We start from the raw sequence: 17,147 nt of genomic DNA, 5'->3' as shown, positions 1-17,147 counted from the left end.
GGGACTCCAATTCCTATTAAGCTGGGTCATCCTAATCTCATCTTATGTGATAAAGTGATCATATAAAGTGTGAAATTAATCAGATAGAAAGGATTAAATGTCAAGGGAATCACATAAATAAGACCAAGTGTCTGGTAATAACGATAGAATTAAAAAGGAGAGAATGAGCAGTCCACATAGCAGACTCATAGAATAACAAACTTCCTAAACAGCACTCTGACCTCAGAATAAGCCCCTAAGGCATTTGGATCTGGCTGAAAATTCTTGGCATGGAAAGCCAAGACACAGTGGCAAAAACTGTTCATGAAGGATCTCCGTGAGTGAGACCCCAGTGGATAGAAGGGGCCATCAAAGAAGGATGTACTTTTTTCTGAGGGGAGGATAGAACTTTCACTTTGTATATAGTCCTATCTAAATACCAACGGAATTTGTGGACTCAAAAGACTTCCATAGCCTTTGCAGCTCATGTGAAGAGCCTCAGGTGGTCACTAACGTCATACATAAGAGTGTTAATTGTTAAATCAACAACAGGAGTCACTGTGCATTTACTCCCTATGTTGGACCTGACCTTAATTGAGGTGTACTATGAGAATTAACAGTAAAACTTGTCTTCAAACTATACTTTATACTTTGTGTGTCTGTGTGAGTGCAAATTGTTGGAATCTCTACTTAATATAGAGTTGGTCTTCTGTACATAAAGACAATTAAAAATGAATCTTAATGAAGAATGGAATGAGAGAGGGAGTAGGAGGTGGGATGGGAGTGGGAGTGGGAAGGTGGGAATGGGGGGAAAGACCCACTATATTCCTAAAAGCTGTACATATGAAATTTGTATTCCTTAAATAAAAACCTTAAAAAAAAAAAAAAGAAAATAGATCTCAGTAAAAAATAAGAGTAGGAGGGGCCGGTGCTTTATGGCGCAGTGGGTTGAAGTGCTGACACCCCATATGGGCACCAGTTCTAATCCTGGCTGCTCCTCTTCTGATCCAGCTCTGCTATGGCCTGGGAAAGCAGCAGAAGATGGCCTACATCCTTGGGTGCCTGCACCCACATGGGAGACCAGGAAGAAGCTCCTGGCTCCTAGCTTTGGATTGGCACAGCTCTAGCTGTTGCAGCCATCTGGGGAGTGAACCAGTGGATGGAAGACATTTCTTTCTGGCTCTACCTCTCTCTGTAACTCTGTCTTTCAAATAAATAAAATAGTATTTTTTTTAAAAGAAGAGTGAGAATAAGAGAGGGAAGACAAAGAGGTGTGGGAGTATGAGTGGGAGGGCGGGAACAGTGCAAAGAATCACCATGTTCCTAATGTTGTAATTATGAAGTATATGAAGTTTGTAACACTAAAGCTGTATTCATTCTGCATAAATGACTAACTTCTAAGGATACAGCTTAAAAACTTGCCATAGGACCCTAATCCCCCTAAACTGGATGGTAAAAATACCATCTTAAGTGTTAAAGTGATCACATAAATAGGATTAAATGTTCGACAGTAATAGATGGAATTAAATAGGAAAGAATGTTCCAATGTAGAAAGCCGTCCACACAGCAGACTCACAGAATGACAATCGCTTTAAATAACCCTCTGACCTTAGAATCAGCTGTTAAGGCATTCTGGCCTGGCTGAATAGCCCACCAGAGCATTCCAGGAATGGAAGTATAAGACACTGTAAAATATCCTACATGAAGGATCTCTGTGGGTGAGACCACACAGTGGAAAGAAGTGGTCATCAAAGAAGGATGTATTTTTCTCTGAAGGGAGGAGAGAACTTCTACTTTGCTTATGGCATTATCTAAATACTGACAGTCTCGGCCGGCGCCGTGGCTCAACAGGCTAATCCTCCGCCTTGCGGCGCCGGCACAACGGGTTCTAGTCCCGGTCAGGGCACCGATCCTGTCCCGGTTGCCCCTCTTCCAGGCCAGCTCTCTGCTGTGGCCAGGGAGTGCAGTGGAGGATGGCCCAAGTGTTTGGGCTCTGCACCCCATGGGAGACCAGGATAAGCACCTGGCTCCTGCCATCAGAACAGCACGGTGCGCCGGCCGCAGCGCGCTACCGCGGCGGCCATTGGAGGGTGAACCAACGGCAAAAGGAAGACCTTTCTCTCTCTCTCTCTCTCACTGTCCACTCTGCCTGTCAAAAATAAAAAAATAATAATAATAATAATAAATACTGACAGTCTATGGATTCAAAAGGCTTCCATGGCCTTGGTCGCTCATGTCAAGGGTCTTGGGTGATCACTGACGTCATTTTTGTAAGAGTGTCAATTGTTAAATTAGCAACAGGAGTCACTGTGCACTAACTTTCCACGCAGGACCTCTTGTCCTCATTGAGTTGTATTACGAGAGTTAACTGTAAAACTTGTTCTCAAAGGTTTATTTCATTTTAGTGTATTAAGTGGAAGATATGAACAGTCCTTGTCTCCACTGCTAAGGTACAGTGTGTGTGTGTGTGTGTGTGCGCGCGCGCGCGCGCACATGCATGCAAATTGCGAACTCTATTGGTTTTCTGTTATAAAGTTCATTGAAAATGAATCTTAGTGGAGAATGGGACTGGGAATCAGAGGGAGGAGGTGGAGGGGTGTGAGGGCCAGTATGGTGGGAAGAACCACTATATTCCTAGAGTTGTACTTATGAAATGCCTGAAGTTTATATTCCTTAACAAAAAGTCTCTTTGAGGCCGGCGCCGTGGCTTAACAGGCTAATCCTCCGCCATGCGGCGCCGGCACACTGGGTTCTAGTCCCGGTTGGGGCGCCGGATTCTATCCTGGTTGCCCCTCTTCCAGGCCAGCTCTCTGCTATGGCCCGGGAAGGCAGTGGAGGATGGCCCAAGTCCTTGGGCCCTGCACCTGCATGGGAGACCAGGAGAAGCACCTGACTCCTGGCTTCGGATCAGCGTGATGCGCCAGCTGCAGCGGCCATTGGAGGGTGAGCCAACGGCAAAAAGGAAGACCTTTCTCTCTGTCTCTCTCTCTCACTATCCACTCTGCCTGCCAAAAAAAAAAAAAAAAAAAAAAAAGTCTCTTTGGGAAAAAAAAAATTAAAAATAAAAAAAGATAACAGAAAACCAAAGGAATGAGCACATTCCCTTGGACTGACAAATTTTCAGTGGAAAAGTGACAGAACAGACTCCATAGGACAATGAAGAAATAGGACAAATGCACCAACGCAACCAGCAAACCCTGAATCTTGCAGCCGGCTGCCAATCACAAGGCGGAAGATGCTGTGGCTCCCTGCCACCATCAGCTGTAACTGAGAAAGAATTCCAGCCTTCCACAGTTCCCCACTGACTCTAAGTCTAGCCTCAGGGGAGCTGCCCAGAGTCTGAGTGGCCACGTTGCCTCCCTTTCCTCCTCTACCCTCCCAAAAGGCTGGTTTCAATCAGGTACGTTTATTCCTGCTCTGACTCAGCAGACAACACACAATTATGCTACTCTCAGAAAAGCCAGAGTTAGGGCAATGTAGAGTGGAACGCATTCTGCAATTGTGGGAATTCTGTGATTAAGCTCTGTTACTGCATTCACTCATTCTGTGGTCCAAGGGGGTTCTGTTCAGCTTTTTTGGAGCTAGCACCAGTAGCAGCCCATAAGAAATCCACTACTGACCTGAGGAAGTTCCTCTGAAACTCCTAACCAGGAGCCCCTGGCACAAATGCCAGTATCACACTCACATGCTTCATGAGAACTGGGGGCAGTTTCATCCATGCATCGTGGAACCAGGACTTTTGATGTTGGTATTACAATTTCTCAATTAACTTGCACTCACTCCTGGTATCTAGATTGCTTTACTACATCATTCTGCTTCAGGCAGATGGCTAACACCATCCTCAACACCTGGGTCTCATCCTGGGCGATCTGAGTAACAACTCCCCTGCATCCTGCAACACCAGGACTCTAATAGTCAATACTAATTTCCTCAAACCCATGGATCTACCCAGTGGGAACTAGAGGAAAACCTGCCTGTATTCCACCACTCTGGACCCTTATCTGCCAGTGCAAAATTTTCTGTATACCTTGCAGTCACCCAAGAGGACTGCTGCAGGGTTCAGTTCACATTCCCTTGTCCTGGGACTAGGGCTTTTAGTGTTTTAAACCCCAGCACCAGCTGCACTTCCAGCATTACATGAAGAAGGTCCCATCGACATCACACAGTGCTAGAGCCTCAGTTATTGGTGCCAAAAGCCCAGCATCACCTGGGCTTGCCTGTGGGATACAGGGACAGCCCACTTTGTGTCCCTCAGCAAGAGACACAAGCAACAAGGCCCTGGCTATCACAATCCAACTCTCTGGTGACTGAAGATACACATCCTAGGAAGCCCACATTTACTTCAAAGCCCCACTTCTACCCCTACAAACTGCAGCAGACTAGACCACTATACTTACAGACACAGCTGACACTGATTAAAGCAAAAGCAATCACTCAGAGGTTACACTTCTGGGCTCAACTACAACCAAAGCAAAAGCAACAAGCCATCTAAACCATAAACTCTTTTCAAATAAACCTATTCCATAAAGAAGGGATTATTACACCAGATGCAGATATAGGGACACCAGAAACATGAAGAAGCAACATAACATGGCATCTCCAAAAGAACACAATGGTTCTCCAGAAACATATCCTGATCTGAGAGAAATTTATGAAACGTCAGAAACAGAATTCAAAATAATGACTGCAAAGGAAACTTAATGTGATGCAAGAAAATACAGAGGCCGGCGCCGCGGCTCAATAGGTTAATCCTCCACCTAGCGGCGCCAGCACAACGGGTTCTAGTCCCGGTCGGGGCACCGGATTCTGTCCCGGTTGCCCCTCTTCCAGGCCAGCTCTCTGCTGTGGCCAGGGAGTGCAGTGGAGGATGGCCCAAGTCCTTGGGCCCTGCACCCACATGGGAGACCAGGAGAAGCACCTGGCTCCTGCCATCGGATCAGCGCGGTGCGCCGGCCGCATCGCGCTACCGCAGCGGCCATTGGAGGGTGAACCAACGGCAAAAGGAAGACCTTTCTCTCTGTCTCTCTCTCACTGTCCACTCTGCCTGTCAAAAAAGAAAAAGAAAAAAAAAAAAAGAAAATACAGATACAGAAATGAAGAAAATAATAAGTGACATGAATAAAACATTCACTAAGGAGACAAATCATTAAAAAGAACAGAACCAGACAAAAATAGGAGATGAAACAAATCTTCAATCAATGAAATAAAAAATATACTGAGATATTCAACAGCAGAATAGACCAAGTAGAGGAAACAATTTCTTATCTGTAGGAGGAGACTTCTGAATAATACTCAGATAAAAATAAAAAGAATTTAAAAGAATGAAGAAAGCCTATGCAAAATGTGATACCATTAAGCAACCAAATATTATGGGATTATTGAAGGAGAAGAGAGAGAAAAAGCAGTTGAGAATCTACCAAATGAAAAAATAGTTGAAAACTTCCTAAGGTCTAAGAGACATGTACATCCAGATAGAAAAAGCTCAAAAGACCCCAAGCAGATTCAGCCAAAAGAGATCTTCTCCAAGGCAAATTATAATCAAATTATCAAAAGTTAAGGATAAGGAGAAAGAATCCCAAAGATGCAGAAAAACATCAAGTTATATACAAAGGAAAACCAATTAGATTAGATTAACAGGAGATTTTTTTTTTTCCAAAAGAAACCCTACATGACAGAAGAGAGTGGGATGATATATTCAAAGCCTTCACAAAAAAAACTTTCCAACCAAGAATACCATATCCAATGAAGCTATCCTTTAGAAGTAAAAGAAAAATAAGTTATTTCCCAGATTAAAAAAAAAAAAAAAACAAAAAACTGAAAGAGCAGAGGCCAGCATTGTGGTATAGTAGGTAAAGCCACCACCTGCAACAACAGCATCCCATACGGCTGCCAGTTCATGTCCTGATACTCCACTTCTGATCCAGCTCTCTGAATAAGCAGTAGACAATAGCCCAAGTCCTTGGGCTTGTACACCCACGTGGAGACCCAAATGAATCTACTGGCTCCTGCCTGGCCCAGCTCTAGCTGCTGCATCCATTTGGGGAATGAACCAGCAGAAGGAAGATATCTCCTTAACTCTTTCAAATAAGTAAATAAATAAACCTTTAAGAAAAAACAAAAACAAAAAAAAAGTAACCATCAAGAAAACATCTGATACTACCAAGTTTACTAACTGAGCAAGTACAATCAGTAAGCAATCAACAAAATGATATGACTTAGTTCTTATCTATGAATACTAACATTAAATTTAGATGGAATAAATTCCCAACCAAAAGACTCAAGATGACTGGATTTACAAAAAAAAAAAAAGGACCCAACAATGCTGCTGCTACAAAAAACTCACCTCACAAATGAAAATACACATAACTGAAAATAAAAGGCTGGAAAAAGATATCCTAGGCAAACAGAAACCAAAAACGAGCAGCAGTGATATTTGTAGCCGATAAAATACATTAAATGCTTTAAATATCACATGTTCTCCCTTATATGTGGAAGATAAAATAAAAAAAAAAATACAACAAAAAGAAATACTTCTAACAGTATTGCTGCAAGTATGGTTCTATAAACTTTGTTTTATAACTTTCTCAAACAAGTTGCTAAGATACTATAGTTTGAATGAAGTGATTATTTTAAAATGCACTGTATATTAGTGAAAATGACATCTTCATCTTTCATTTGATTACCAATTATACCCTCACATATATTCCTACTGAACTACTTACAGTCTTTTTACTTTCTACTGTTGAACTCTTTTAGTGTAGCATTAAGCCTTCGTAGTAGAAATTAAAAATGTTACATCAAAACTTTTTTAAAAACTTAAAAAAAAAAAAAAAAAAAAGGGCTGGCAACTGTGGTGCCAGCAGCCCAAACGGGCCCCAGTTCTATTCCTGGCTGTTCCATTTCCAATCAAGCTCCCTGCTAATCTGCCTAGGAAAGCAGTGGAAGATGGGTCAAGTACTTGGGCCTCTGTACCCATGTAGGAGACCCAGAAGAAGCTCCTGGCTCTTGGCTCCATTGTGGCCTAGCCTTGGTCATTGAGGCCATTTAGGGAGTGAACCAGAGGATGTAAAACTTCTCTCTGCCTCTGCTTCTCCCTCTCTGTAACTGCTTTTCAAATAAACCTTTTGAAAAACAAAATTTTAAAAACTGTTTTTCAGTATGTCTGATGTGGAGCCACAGGATCTGTATTTCTAATTCCCAGGTTATGATGGCCCAGGGACTAAAAGTGACAACTACTGCCTTAAGTCATTCAAAAAATTCAGTGATGGGGTGGCGGTGCAGGGGGTGTTGTGGTGCAGGCGGTGATGCCGTCACCTTAATACACCAGAAACCTATACAGGCATCAGGTCATGTCCCTGCTAAAGGCCTGGGAACAGCAGCAGAAGGTAGCCCAACTATTTGGGCCCTTGCCATCCATGTGGGAGACTTGGCTGAAACTCATGGTTTTGGCCTGGCCCAGCCCTGGCAGTTGCAGCTATCTGAGGAGTGAACCAGCAGATGGAAGATCTCTGTCTCCCCACTTTTTTTTTTTTTTTTTTTTTTTGGACAGGCAGTTTGACAGTGAGAAAGACAAAAAGAAAGGTCTTCCTTCCGTTGGTTCACCCCCTAAATGGCCACTGTGGCCGGTGCACTTTGCTGATCCAAAGCCAGGAGCGAGGTGCTTCCTCCTGGTCTCCCATGCGGGTGCAGGGGCCCATGCACTTGGGCCATCCTCCACTGCACTCCCGGGCCACAGCAGAGAGCTGGACTTGAAGAGGAGCAACCGGGACAGAATCTGGCGCCCCAACCGGGACTAGAACCCGGGGTGCCGGCGCCGCAGGTGGAGGATTAGCCTAGTGAGCCATGGCATCGGCCCGAAGATTTTTTTTTTAAGATTTATTTATTTATTTGAAAGTCAGAGTTACACAGAGAGAGAAGAGGCAGAGAGAGAGGTCTTCCATCTGATGGTTCACTCCCCAATTGGCCGCAACAGCTGTAGCTGAACAGCTCAAAAGCCAGGAGCCAGGAGCTTCTTCACAGTCTCTCACATGCGTGCAGGGGCCCAAGGACCTGGGCCATCTTCCACTGCTCTCCCAGGCCATAGCAGAGAGCTGGATTGGAAGAGCAGCAGCCAGGACTAGAACCAGCGCCCATATGGGATGCTGGCACTTCAGGCCAGGGCGTTAACCCACTGCGCAACAGCGCCGGCCCCATCTAACTCTTTCAAATAAATAAATTTTTAAAAACAAACAAAAAAAAAATTTAGCAACTAGGGCAGGCATTGTGTAGCAGTGGGTTAAGCTCCTACTGGGGATACCCACATCAGAGTGCCAATTCAAGTCCTGACTAGTCTACTTCCCAGCTTCTGCTAATGCATCCTGGAAGGCAGTAGATGATTCAAGTGCTTGGGCTGTGCCACTCATGTAGGAAACACAGATGTAATTCCAGGCTCCTGGCTTTGGCCCAGCACAACCCTGGCTGTTGTGTGCATTAATGGATGTTTATTTTAAAATACAAGTAAGCACATATGTATGTCTCTGTGTATCCAGAAAAACATCTATAAAGATACATACTAAACTTTTAATAGTACTTACATTTATGGCATTTGACTGCTTTCTTGTTTTATACAAATTTGTTTTAATATATTCTTCATAACTATTGAAAATTGATTAATTTTTAAAAAATGCAATGTAAGGAAAAAAAGGCTTACCTCTGGCCTAACTTCATAATTTCGGCCCTTCACAAAACCAGAAATCACTTTAATTACACCAAGAGAAGCTTGGCCTAATTTATCTTGTTTGAAGAGTTTCTTTACTGCCTCACAACACATTTCAGATACCTGAGAAATAAAATGCGACACTATACCAGTGCTTCTCAAGCTTGGAAGTACTGACATTTCAGCTAGATAATTCTTTGTTGTGGAGGGACTGTCCTGTGCCTTACAGTATGTTTCAAAGCCTCCCTCACCTTTGCCTACTTGATGCCAACTGTACTACCCCTCTCAGCCCACCAGTCATAACTACCAAAAACATCCACAAACACTGCCCAGTGTTCCCTGGGGGGCCAAAATGCCTCCTGTTGACACCCACTACAATAAATATGTTCAAGAGGCACTTTTTAGGACCAGAGTTTGGCTTAGTGGTTAGGCCAATTAATATGGCAGTGTCCCACATGCACTGCCTGGGTTCACTGCTGGTTCCAGCTCCTGAATCCAACTTCCTGTTAGTGCAGACCATAGGAGGCAATGACGACAGCCCAGGTGGTTTGGTTCCTACCACCTTATGGGGGACCCCGAATGACATTCAAAACTCCAGGCTTTGGCCTAGTTCGGCTCTGATTATCCCAAGCAGTTAAGGAGTGAACAGACGAAAGCCCATCCTCTCTCTCAATTAAATAAATAATTAAAAAGACAGTGTTCAATAAATTGACACTATTTTACTAACAATAGTTCCAAAAGAACTTTGTGGAAAAAAGAAATCACATGGTCTATAATTTTCTGTTAAGGACAACAGCAATAATTACTTTAAAGCAACCTACCGATTTTGACACATCATTCATGAGAGGGACAATCAATACAATGATGTTGTTGTGAAAATTAAAATGAGGAAGTGCCACCAACAGCTCACATAGGCTCTTCACAGCCACTTCTGCTAGTCCTTTGTATGCCTTTAAGGAAATTACATTACTTTTCTTCAGCTTCCTTTGCTTCCAATCTAAAAGATAATTGCAGTTCATCACTTTACTCACTGGTCGCCAAACCTCAAAGCAAGTCAACTAGCTTTTCCTTTTTCTTTTCTTTTTTTTTTTTTTTTTTTGACAGGCAGAGTGGACAGAGAGAGAGAGAGAGAGAAAAGTCTTCCTTTTGCCGTTAGTTCACCCTCCAATGGCTGCTGTGGCCGGTGCGCTGCAGCCGGCGCATTGCGCTGATCCAGAGCCAGGAGCCAGGAGCCAGGTGCCTCTCCTGGTCTCCCATGCAGGTACAGGACCCAAGGACCTGGGCCATCCTCCACTGCACTCCCAGGCCATAGCAGAGAGCTGGCCTGGAAGAGGGGCAACTGGGACAGAATCCGGTGCCCCGACTGGGACTAGAACCTGGTGTGCCGGCACCGCAGGCAGAGGATTAGCCTATTGAGCCACGGCGCCGGCCTTTTTTTTTTTTTTTTTTTTGAGATTTATTTGAAAGGCAAAGATACAGAGAAGTAGATATGTGTATATATATATATATATATATATATATATACACACACACACACACACACACACCGGGGGGGGGGGGGGTAAAGTCTTCCATCTGCTGGTTCACTCCCCAGACGGCTACAACTGCTAACTGCTAGAGCTGTGCTGATCCAAAGCCAGGAGCTTCTTCCAAGTCTCCCACGTAGCTGCAGGGGCCCAAGTGCTTGGGCCATCCTCTACTGCTTTTCCAGGCCACAGCAGAGGGCTGGATCAAAGTAGGGAGGCCAGTACTCAAACAGGCGCCCATATGGGATGCTGGCACTGCAGGCGGCAACTTTACCTACTACCCCATAGTGCCAGTCCCTTTTCATTCTTCATAAGATTTTTTATTTGAAAGAGTTATACAGAGAAGAGAGACAGAGACAGGGATTTTCCACCTGTTGTTACAGTCCCAAAATGGCCAGGGCTGAGCAAGGCCAAAGCTAGGAGCTTCATTTGGGTCTACCACATGAGTGCATGGGCCTAAGCACTTGGGCCATCCCCCTCTGCTTTCCCAGGCAAGGAGCTGGATTGGAAATGGAGCAGCCAGGACTGGAAATTTTGCCCAGATGGGATGTCGGCATCCCACGCAGAAGCTTAACCTGTTGTGCTGCAGCACTGGCCCCAACAACTAGCTTTCTTTTAAAATAAATGTTTTTACTACAATATTTGAAAACCTAAAAAAGATAATTTTTTAAATAAAGACTTCAGAGCCAGCACTGTGGCATAATGCTACAGCACCAGCCATTACATATGGGAGCCAGTTCGGGCCCTGGCTGTTCCACTTCTGATTCAGCTCTCCGCTAATGCACCTGGAAAAGCAGCAGACAATGGTCCAAGTGCTTAGGTCCCTGCTTCTCGCATGGGAAACCTGAATGAAACTCCTTGCCTCACAGATCCAGCCTTAGCCATTGTGGCTATTTGGGGAGTGAACGAGTGGATGAGGGAATCTCTATGTAACTTGCCTTTCAAATAAATAAATACATCTTTTAAAAATAAATGACTTCATAATGGCTCAATATGCTTAGGAAAGGTTCACATTTGCATGTTCTAATACAGAGGTTCCTAGTCACATGTGGATGGCAACTGAGCATCTGAAATGAGGCTAGTCCAAATTAAGATATGCTATAAGCATAAAACATACATCTCACTAATTTTAAAACCTGGTTACATATATATATATAATTGGCTCTTAAAATTAATCTTGCTGCTTTTCAGTAGGCTTTTGTTTTCTCGTGACTTATTTTCAAGATTTATTTATTTAAAAGAGTTGGGGTGGGGAGAGAGCGAGGGAGGGAGAGAGAGGGAGGGGCTCCTCCATCAGCTGGCTCACTCCCCAGTTGGCTGCAACAACCGGACCTGCACCAATCCGAAGCCAGGAGCCAGGAGCCTCTTCCAGGTCTCCCACGAGGGTACAGAGGCCCAAGGACTCTGGCCATCCTCTACTGCTTCCCAGGCCACAGCAGAGAGCTTGATCAGAAGTGGAGCAGCCAGGACTCGAACCAGCACCCACATGGGATGCCGGAAATGCAGGTGGCGACTTTACCTGCTACGCCACAGTGCCGGTCCCCATGACTTTTTTTTTTTAATGAGACATGTAGTTATGTCCTATTGCTATTGGACAATACTATCTACATAAAGCTCCCAGGCTCTATCCTTGAGAAAACAAATGCCAGTAAATAGGTTCCAGTTGAGATGTCAGAGCACAGAATCAATACCCATCCCACCCACTCCCACCCCAGTATATTCCACTACCTTACTGCCTTTATTGAGCCAACAGGATTCAGTAGTCCTGTTTTAGCAGACAGTAACTGGGTGTTTTTTAGGTCTAGCACTGAGTAAAGGGGTCCACGTAGGTCAAATGAAGGCACTTGGCCCAGGCAACCAACTCCCTTCCCAATTAACCTCTCAAGTTTTCCCTATAATCTGTCTTTTCTAATGAAAGAAAAAAAAAGTTTGATACAATAATTTATCATCTTGAATAATACTACTAACTCGTAAAATACACATTAGGCAAAGCTACAAGCACTTTATACCTATAATTCAATTACTTCTCACAATAATCCTATGAAATAAATACTATTATTGTTCCCATTTTACAGACAGGAAAAATGCAACACAGAAAGTAATCTGCCCATTGCACAGGTAGTAAGTGGTAGACACAGGATTTGCATCTAGTAAATCTGACTCTAAATTCTGCTCTTGTCCATACACTATACCTGCCTCTCATTATGTAAGGCAGAATACAGAATTCATCTTCATGTTCAAGGGTAAATATGCTACATACTTTTTTTTTCTTCCCACCATACCCACCCTCCCACCCCACCTCCTCCTCTCTCTCCTATTCCCTGTCCCATTCTCCATTAATTATTCATTTTTTTTTAAATAGCAACAAGATTTTATGGTTAGGCACATCCACAAAGGTTACAGTGTGCTCATCGTGACCCACTTTGCATGGAACTTTTGAGACCCATGGACCTGTTCATGGCATCAGATTTAAAGTGTTGCCTTCTGACATCGGAGAGGACTCTTGTGAAAGTAAGTGATGGATAGCACACTTAGAGGAAAGCTGCAGGGATCAGAGCTGGAGAGCTCATGTCGTGAAAAAAACATTAAGCATGAATTTGTAAGAGTTGAAAAAATAGTCACTGTTTTAATCTCTTTCTTGTACATGAGGCTAGTGTGTCAGTACAAACTGCTGCCGTTTACTAAAACTTGAGCCTGAATTCTCATCAAAGGAAACCCAGACCACAATGGAACAGATAGGAAGTCAGATTCAGATATTCAACCTTGTTGATTGCACGGGTTAATTCCACAGTGCTGTCCTGTGAAATACGGGAAATGTACAACAACTCTGAGTTTCTCATCTCCCATGCATTCCAAAGGGAGAGTGCCCGCAGATCCTGAACTACATGCAGGGCCAGGCCGCCTCCACAGCAGCTCCCTGCCCACTAATACTGCGGAGTTGCTTTCTTTTTGACAGGCTTTTAGGTCTTTACTCTTCTTTATAGAAGGAATGATTGGAATTTCTTTTTACCACACTATAGTTTTCTTTCAAGATTTGTGTTTGGTTGGTTGATTTTATTGGCAAGCATCAATGCAAATTACCCATTGCTTTCCCATCTTCATCATGCTGCCATGAGACCACTGGAGAGCACAGTATCATCTGCACAAGGCTGGGACTGCTCCTGCACCACAGAGTAGAAGTACGCGTGCTCCATGGCCTACTTAGTGGTCGGCTGCTGATGGTCTTATCGCAGGAGTTTGTCCAGAAGATCTACGGCCTCTGGACTGACAAAGTGTCTGTTTTCATCATGGATAAAGTTCTCCCAGCGTTTCTGCGAACGTTCTCCCAGGATATGACTGAAGTGTAGATCTAAGTCTATGTGGTACTTCTTCACCCATACCCAGAACTTCTGCAATCCAAACAAGCTGGTCATAGCTGTCCTGCCCATGGAAGACATGCTCACCAGCATGCAGCCCAAACTCCTCACGTCCAGGCTATAACTGTATGTCAGATAGTCCACAAGGAGCTCTGGTCCCTTGAAATACCTCGAGGCTATACAAATATTACACTCTTGAGCAGGACGATAGAACTCTGCCAGGCTCCAGTCTACCGGTCGTAGCTTCTTCTGTTGGTGATACATCATGATACTGTGAGGTTTCACATCCCTGGACATGATTCCCTTGCTGCAGCAGTAATCCAGAGCGTTAAATAGTTCATACGTATAAAATCTGGTATCAAAGTCTGTGGGGATCTGGTAGAGTGGCTTAAAATCTGTATTGTTGATATATTCAAAAATCAAAGCTGGTATCTTTGACACAGGATCCTTTACAGTGTCCATCAACTTAATGATATTTGTTCCACCACAAAGGTTCTCCAGAATCTTAACTTTCGTTTTATCTTCTTTTTCCTCAATGGCTTCAGAATTTTTACAACCACTCTCTCACTGTTGGTGATGTTATTAATAGCCTCAAATACTTCGCTATACTTTCCCTGACCAAGTTTTTGAACCAATTGGTAATCACCTTGATTATCCCAGCTTGGATGCGAGCCTCATAATCCTAGTACTCATGGCTCCTCAGGTTGTTCACTTTGGCATAGAGCCTTGCTGCTCACAGCCTGCTGGGCTAGGCATGGGCAGGTGGGAGGGGCGTCACCAGGGGCAGAAGCGGGGCAGTGACAGCTGAGGGCCGCCAGAGGAGGAGGAAGAGCACAAGGGCGTGGGCCAAGACAGCCCCTACATCAGCCGGCTGGGTGGGCTGCACTCACGCTCTGCCTGGGCCTCCGCTGCGCTCACAGTACCAGGCGGTGGCGGCACCAAACAGGAAGATTCATTTTCAATTAACTTTTAACACAGAAGACCAACTCTATGCTAAGTAAAGATTTCAACAACTTGCACACACGTACAAAAAAAGAACTGAGAACAAGTTTTACACTAAATTGTCATAACACAACTTACTGAGGACAGTGCCTCTTGTTAATTTACATGTTACATACTTTGAAGATATGCTTGGGGCTGGCGCTGTGACGCAGCAGGATAAAAGCCCTGGCCTGAAGCGCAGGCAAGCCATATGCATGCCGGTTGTGGTCCCGGCTGCTCCTCTTCTGATCCAGTTCTCTGCTATGGCCTGGGAAAGCAGAAGATGGCCCAAGTCCTTGTGCCCCTGCACCCACGTGGGAGACCTGGAAGAAGCTCCTGGCTCCGATCAGTGCAGTTCCGACCGTTGCAGCCAACTGAGTAGTGAACCATCAGATGGTAAACCTCTCTCTCTCTCTCTGCTTCTCATCTCTCTGTGTAACTCTATCAAATAAATAAATCTTTTTTTTAAAAAAAAGAAGATGGCCCAAGTCCTTGGGACCCTGAACGCACATGGAAGACCAGGAAGAAGCTCCTGGCTCCTGATCGGCGCAGTTCCAGCTATTGCGGCCATCTGGGGAGTGAACCAGCAGACGAAGACCTCTCTCTCTCTGCCTCCACCTCTCTCTGTAACTCTGTTTTTCAAATAAATAAAAGAAATCTTAAAAATAAAAAGATATGTTTAATATACCTTTAATAATTTGCTCCAGATTTTCCAAATAAAATTTGTACTGGCTAACCAGGCCTTCTTCAAATTCTCTTAACTTCTGGGTTTCTTTGCGGATCTGAAAAAAACAAAATGGTCATTTTTAAAAATATGAAAATCTAAAAATAAGCACAAAATCTGAGTGTCTAGTATATGTCTAATAATGTACAAAGAAAATAAAACAAGAAAAACCTAATATTTCTCTTCCCAAGGTTTCAAAATGTGCATTTTCTTATACAGTAATTATTATCCAGGAGTACCTTGGAAGATTTTTCTGCTTCTGTTAGGGGCCGGATTTTATAGGAAGGAGTAATGTCTTTAAATAACTCCATCAGAGAAACTATCACCAGCTTTCGAACAGTAACAGCCACATCAGGATCCTGTTCCATCAGCATGGAACGTAATTCTTTAAGTTTCTTAATCTGTTAAAGAAACAACATAAAAGGCTAGTGAAATCATGGCAAAACAATCATGAACAAAAAACAAGAGCTCCATATCTGGCTCAACAAGTAGAATTCACGTAACGATCCAGTGACCCTAGGTAAGTCATACTTCTTACTTTATCAAACGATGTATCACTGAAGTTACAAGGTAATCATATATTTTTAAAAGATTTCTTTTTATTTATTTGACAAGCAGAGTGACAGGGGAAGGGAGGAGAGAATTATATAGAGAAAGAGATCTTCCATCTGCTGGTATACTCCCCAAATGGCTATAAGTCAGGGCTGAACCAGGCAGACGCCAGAAGCCTAAAACTCTATCCAGGTCTCCCAGGTAGGTGGCAAAGACCCAAGAACTAGAGCTATCTTCTACTGCTTTCCCAGACACATTAGGAGTGAGCTGGACTGGAAGCAGAGTGGCAGCCAGTGTTTTGATGTAGGATCCCAGCACTGTAGGTGGCAGCTTAACCCACTGAGCAATAACACTGGCCCCAGGTAATCATATTTTTTGTATGTAGAAATATACAGACTGGGGCTGGTGCTGTGGCATAGCGTGTAAAGCTGCCACCTGCAGTACTGGCATCCCATGTGGGTACCAGTTAGAGCCCCGGCTGTTCCACTTCCAATCCAGCTTTCTGCATTGGCATGGGAAAGCAGAAGAAGATGGCCCAAGTCCTTGGGCCCCTGCACCCATGTGGGAGACCTGAAACAGGCTCCTGTTCCTGGCTTTGGATCGGTGCAGCTCCAGCCATTGCAGCCAGTTGGGAAGTGAACTAGTAGATGAAAGACACCTTTCTCTCTGCCTCTCCTTTTCTCTGTGTAAGTCTGACTTTCAAATAAATCAATTTAAAAAATAATAAAAATATATAGACTTTGTTTTTTACATTTATTTTAAAGACAGAGCTATAGAGAGGGAGAGGAGAAAGATCTTCTACCCACTGATTCACTTCCTAAATGGCCACAAAGGCCAAGGCTAGGCCAGGCTGGGCCCCTTGGGCCCCTGTACCCACATGGGAGACCCAAAGAAGCTCCTGGCTTTGGACTGGCCCAGCTCTGGCCATTTGGGGAGTGAACCAGCAGATGGAAGCTCTTTCTGTCTCTCATTCCCTCTGTCTTTTAAATAAATAAATGTCTAAAAACAAATAAAATTGTATCATTTTATATGACTCCACATGCATGTTATCATTTAATCCTCACACAACAAAGTTTTTGAAATAGATCTCATTCTCTTTTTAGAAATGAAGAAAATGTGTCTTGGGTAAAACAATTTATCGAAATTTGCACACATACCACCAATCAGGATCAAGATTGAACCTCAGGATTCTTAAGTTCATATGCTATGATTATTTTCACCAGGATACATATGGCCCAATAATAATTCATCACAACCGTGGTTGCATTTTTCCTAAAGTATTCCCCACTTGAAAAGTTTTCTGACTTTCACTGACTTCCATGTAGCATGTTCCT

At 43.8% G+C, this 17,147-nt stretch overlaps 2 protein-coding genes across 2 annotated transcripts in view; both read right to left on the bottom strand.

Annotated features, from left to right (window-relative positions):
- Positions 1-17,147, bottom strand: part of NOC3L (NOC3 like DNA replication regulator) — a 55,729-nt gene that overhangs the window by 28,836 nt on the left and 9,746 nt on the right. The window contains exons 7-10 of the mRNA XM_062214099.1: positions 15,501-15,662; positions 15,226-15,319; positions 9,496-9,671; positions 8,669-8,797 (exon numbers count right to left, since the gene is read on the bottom strand). Of these exons, the coding sequence (XP_062070083.1) occupies positions 8,669-8,797; positions 9,496-9,671; positions 15,226-15,319; positions 15,501-15,662 (561 nt within the window). The remainder of the gene's footprint in view (positions 1-8,668; positions 8,798-9,495; positions 9,672-15,225; positions 15,320-15,500; positions 15,663-17,147) is intronic.
- On the bottom strand, positions 13,144-14,514 carry LOC133776003 (casein kinase II subunit alpha'-like). The gene has a single exon (XM_062214642.1). It carries the CDS (start codon positions 14,016-14,018, stop codon positions 13,425-13,427), a length of 594 nt encoding a protein of 197 aa, XP_062070626.1. The 5' UTR covers positions 14,019-14,514; the 3' UTR covers positions 13,144-13,424.

This window comes from Lepus europaeus, chromosome 17 (genome assembly GCF_033115175.1).
Source record: "Lepus europaeus isolate LE1 chromosome 17, mLepTim1.pri, whole genome shotgun sequence".
Taxonomy (NCBI): domain Eukaryota; kingdom Metazoa; phylum Chordata; class Mammalia; order Lagomorpha; family Leporidae; genus Lepus; species Lepus europaeus.
The sequence above is the reverse complement of the archived record's forward strand: the minus strand, read 5'-3'. Positions and strand labels throughout refer to the sequence as shown.

Coding starts and splice junctions, on each gene's coding strand:
- LOC133776003 (XM_062214642.1), bottom strand. CDS start 14,018: ATGGACACTGTAAAGGATCCTGTGTCAAAGATACCAGCTTTGATTTTT.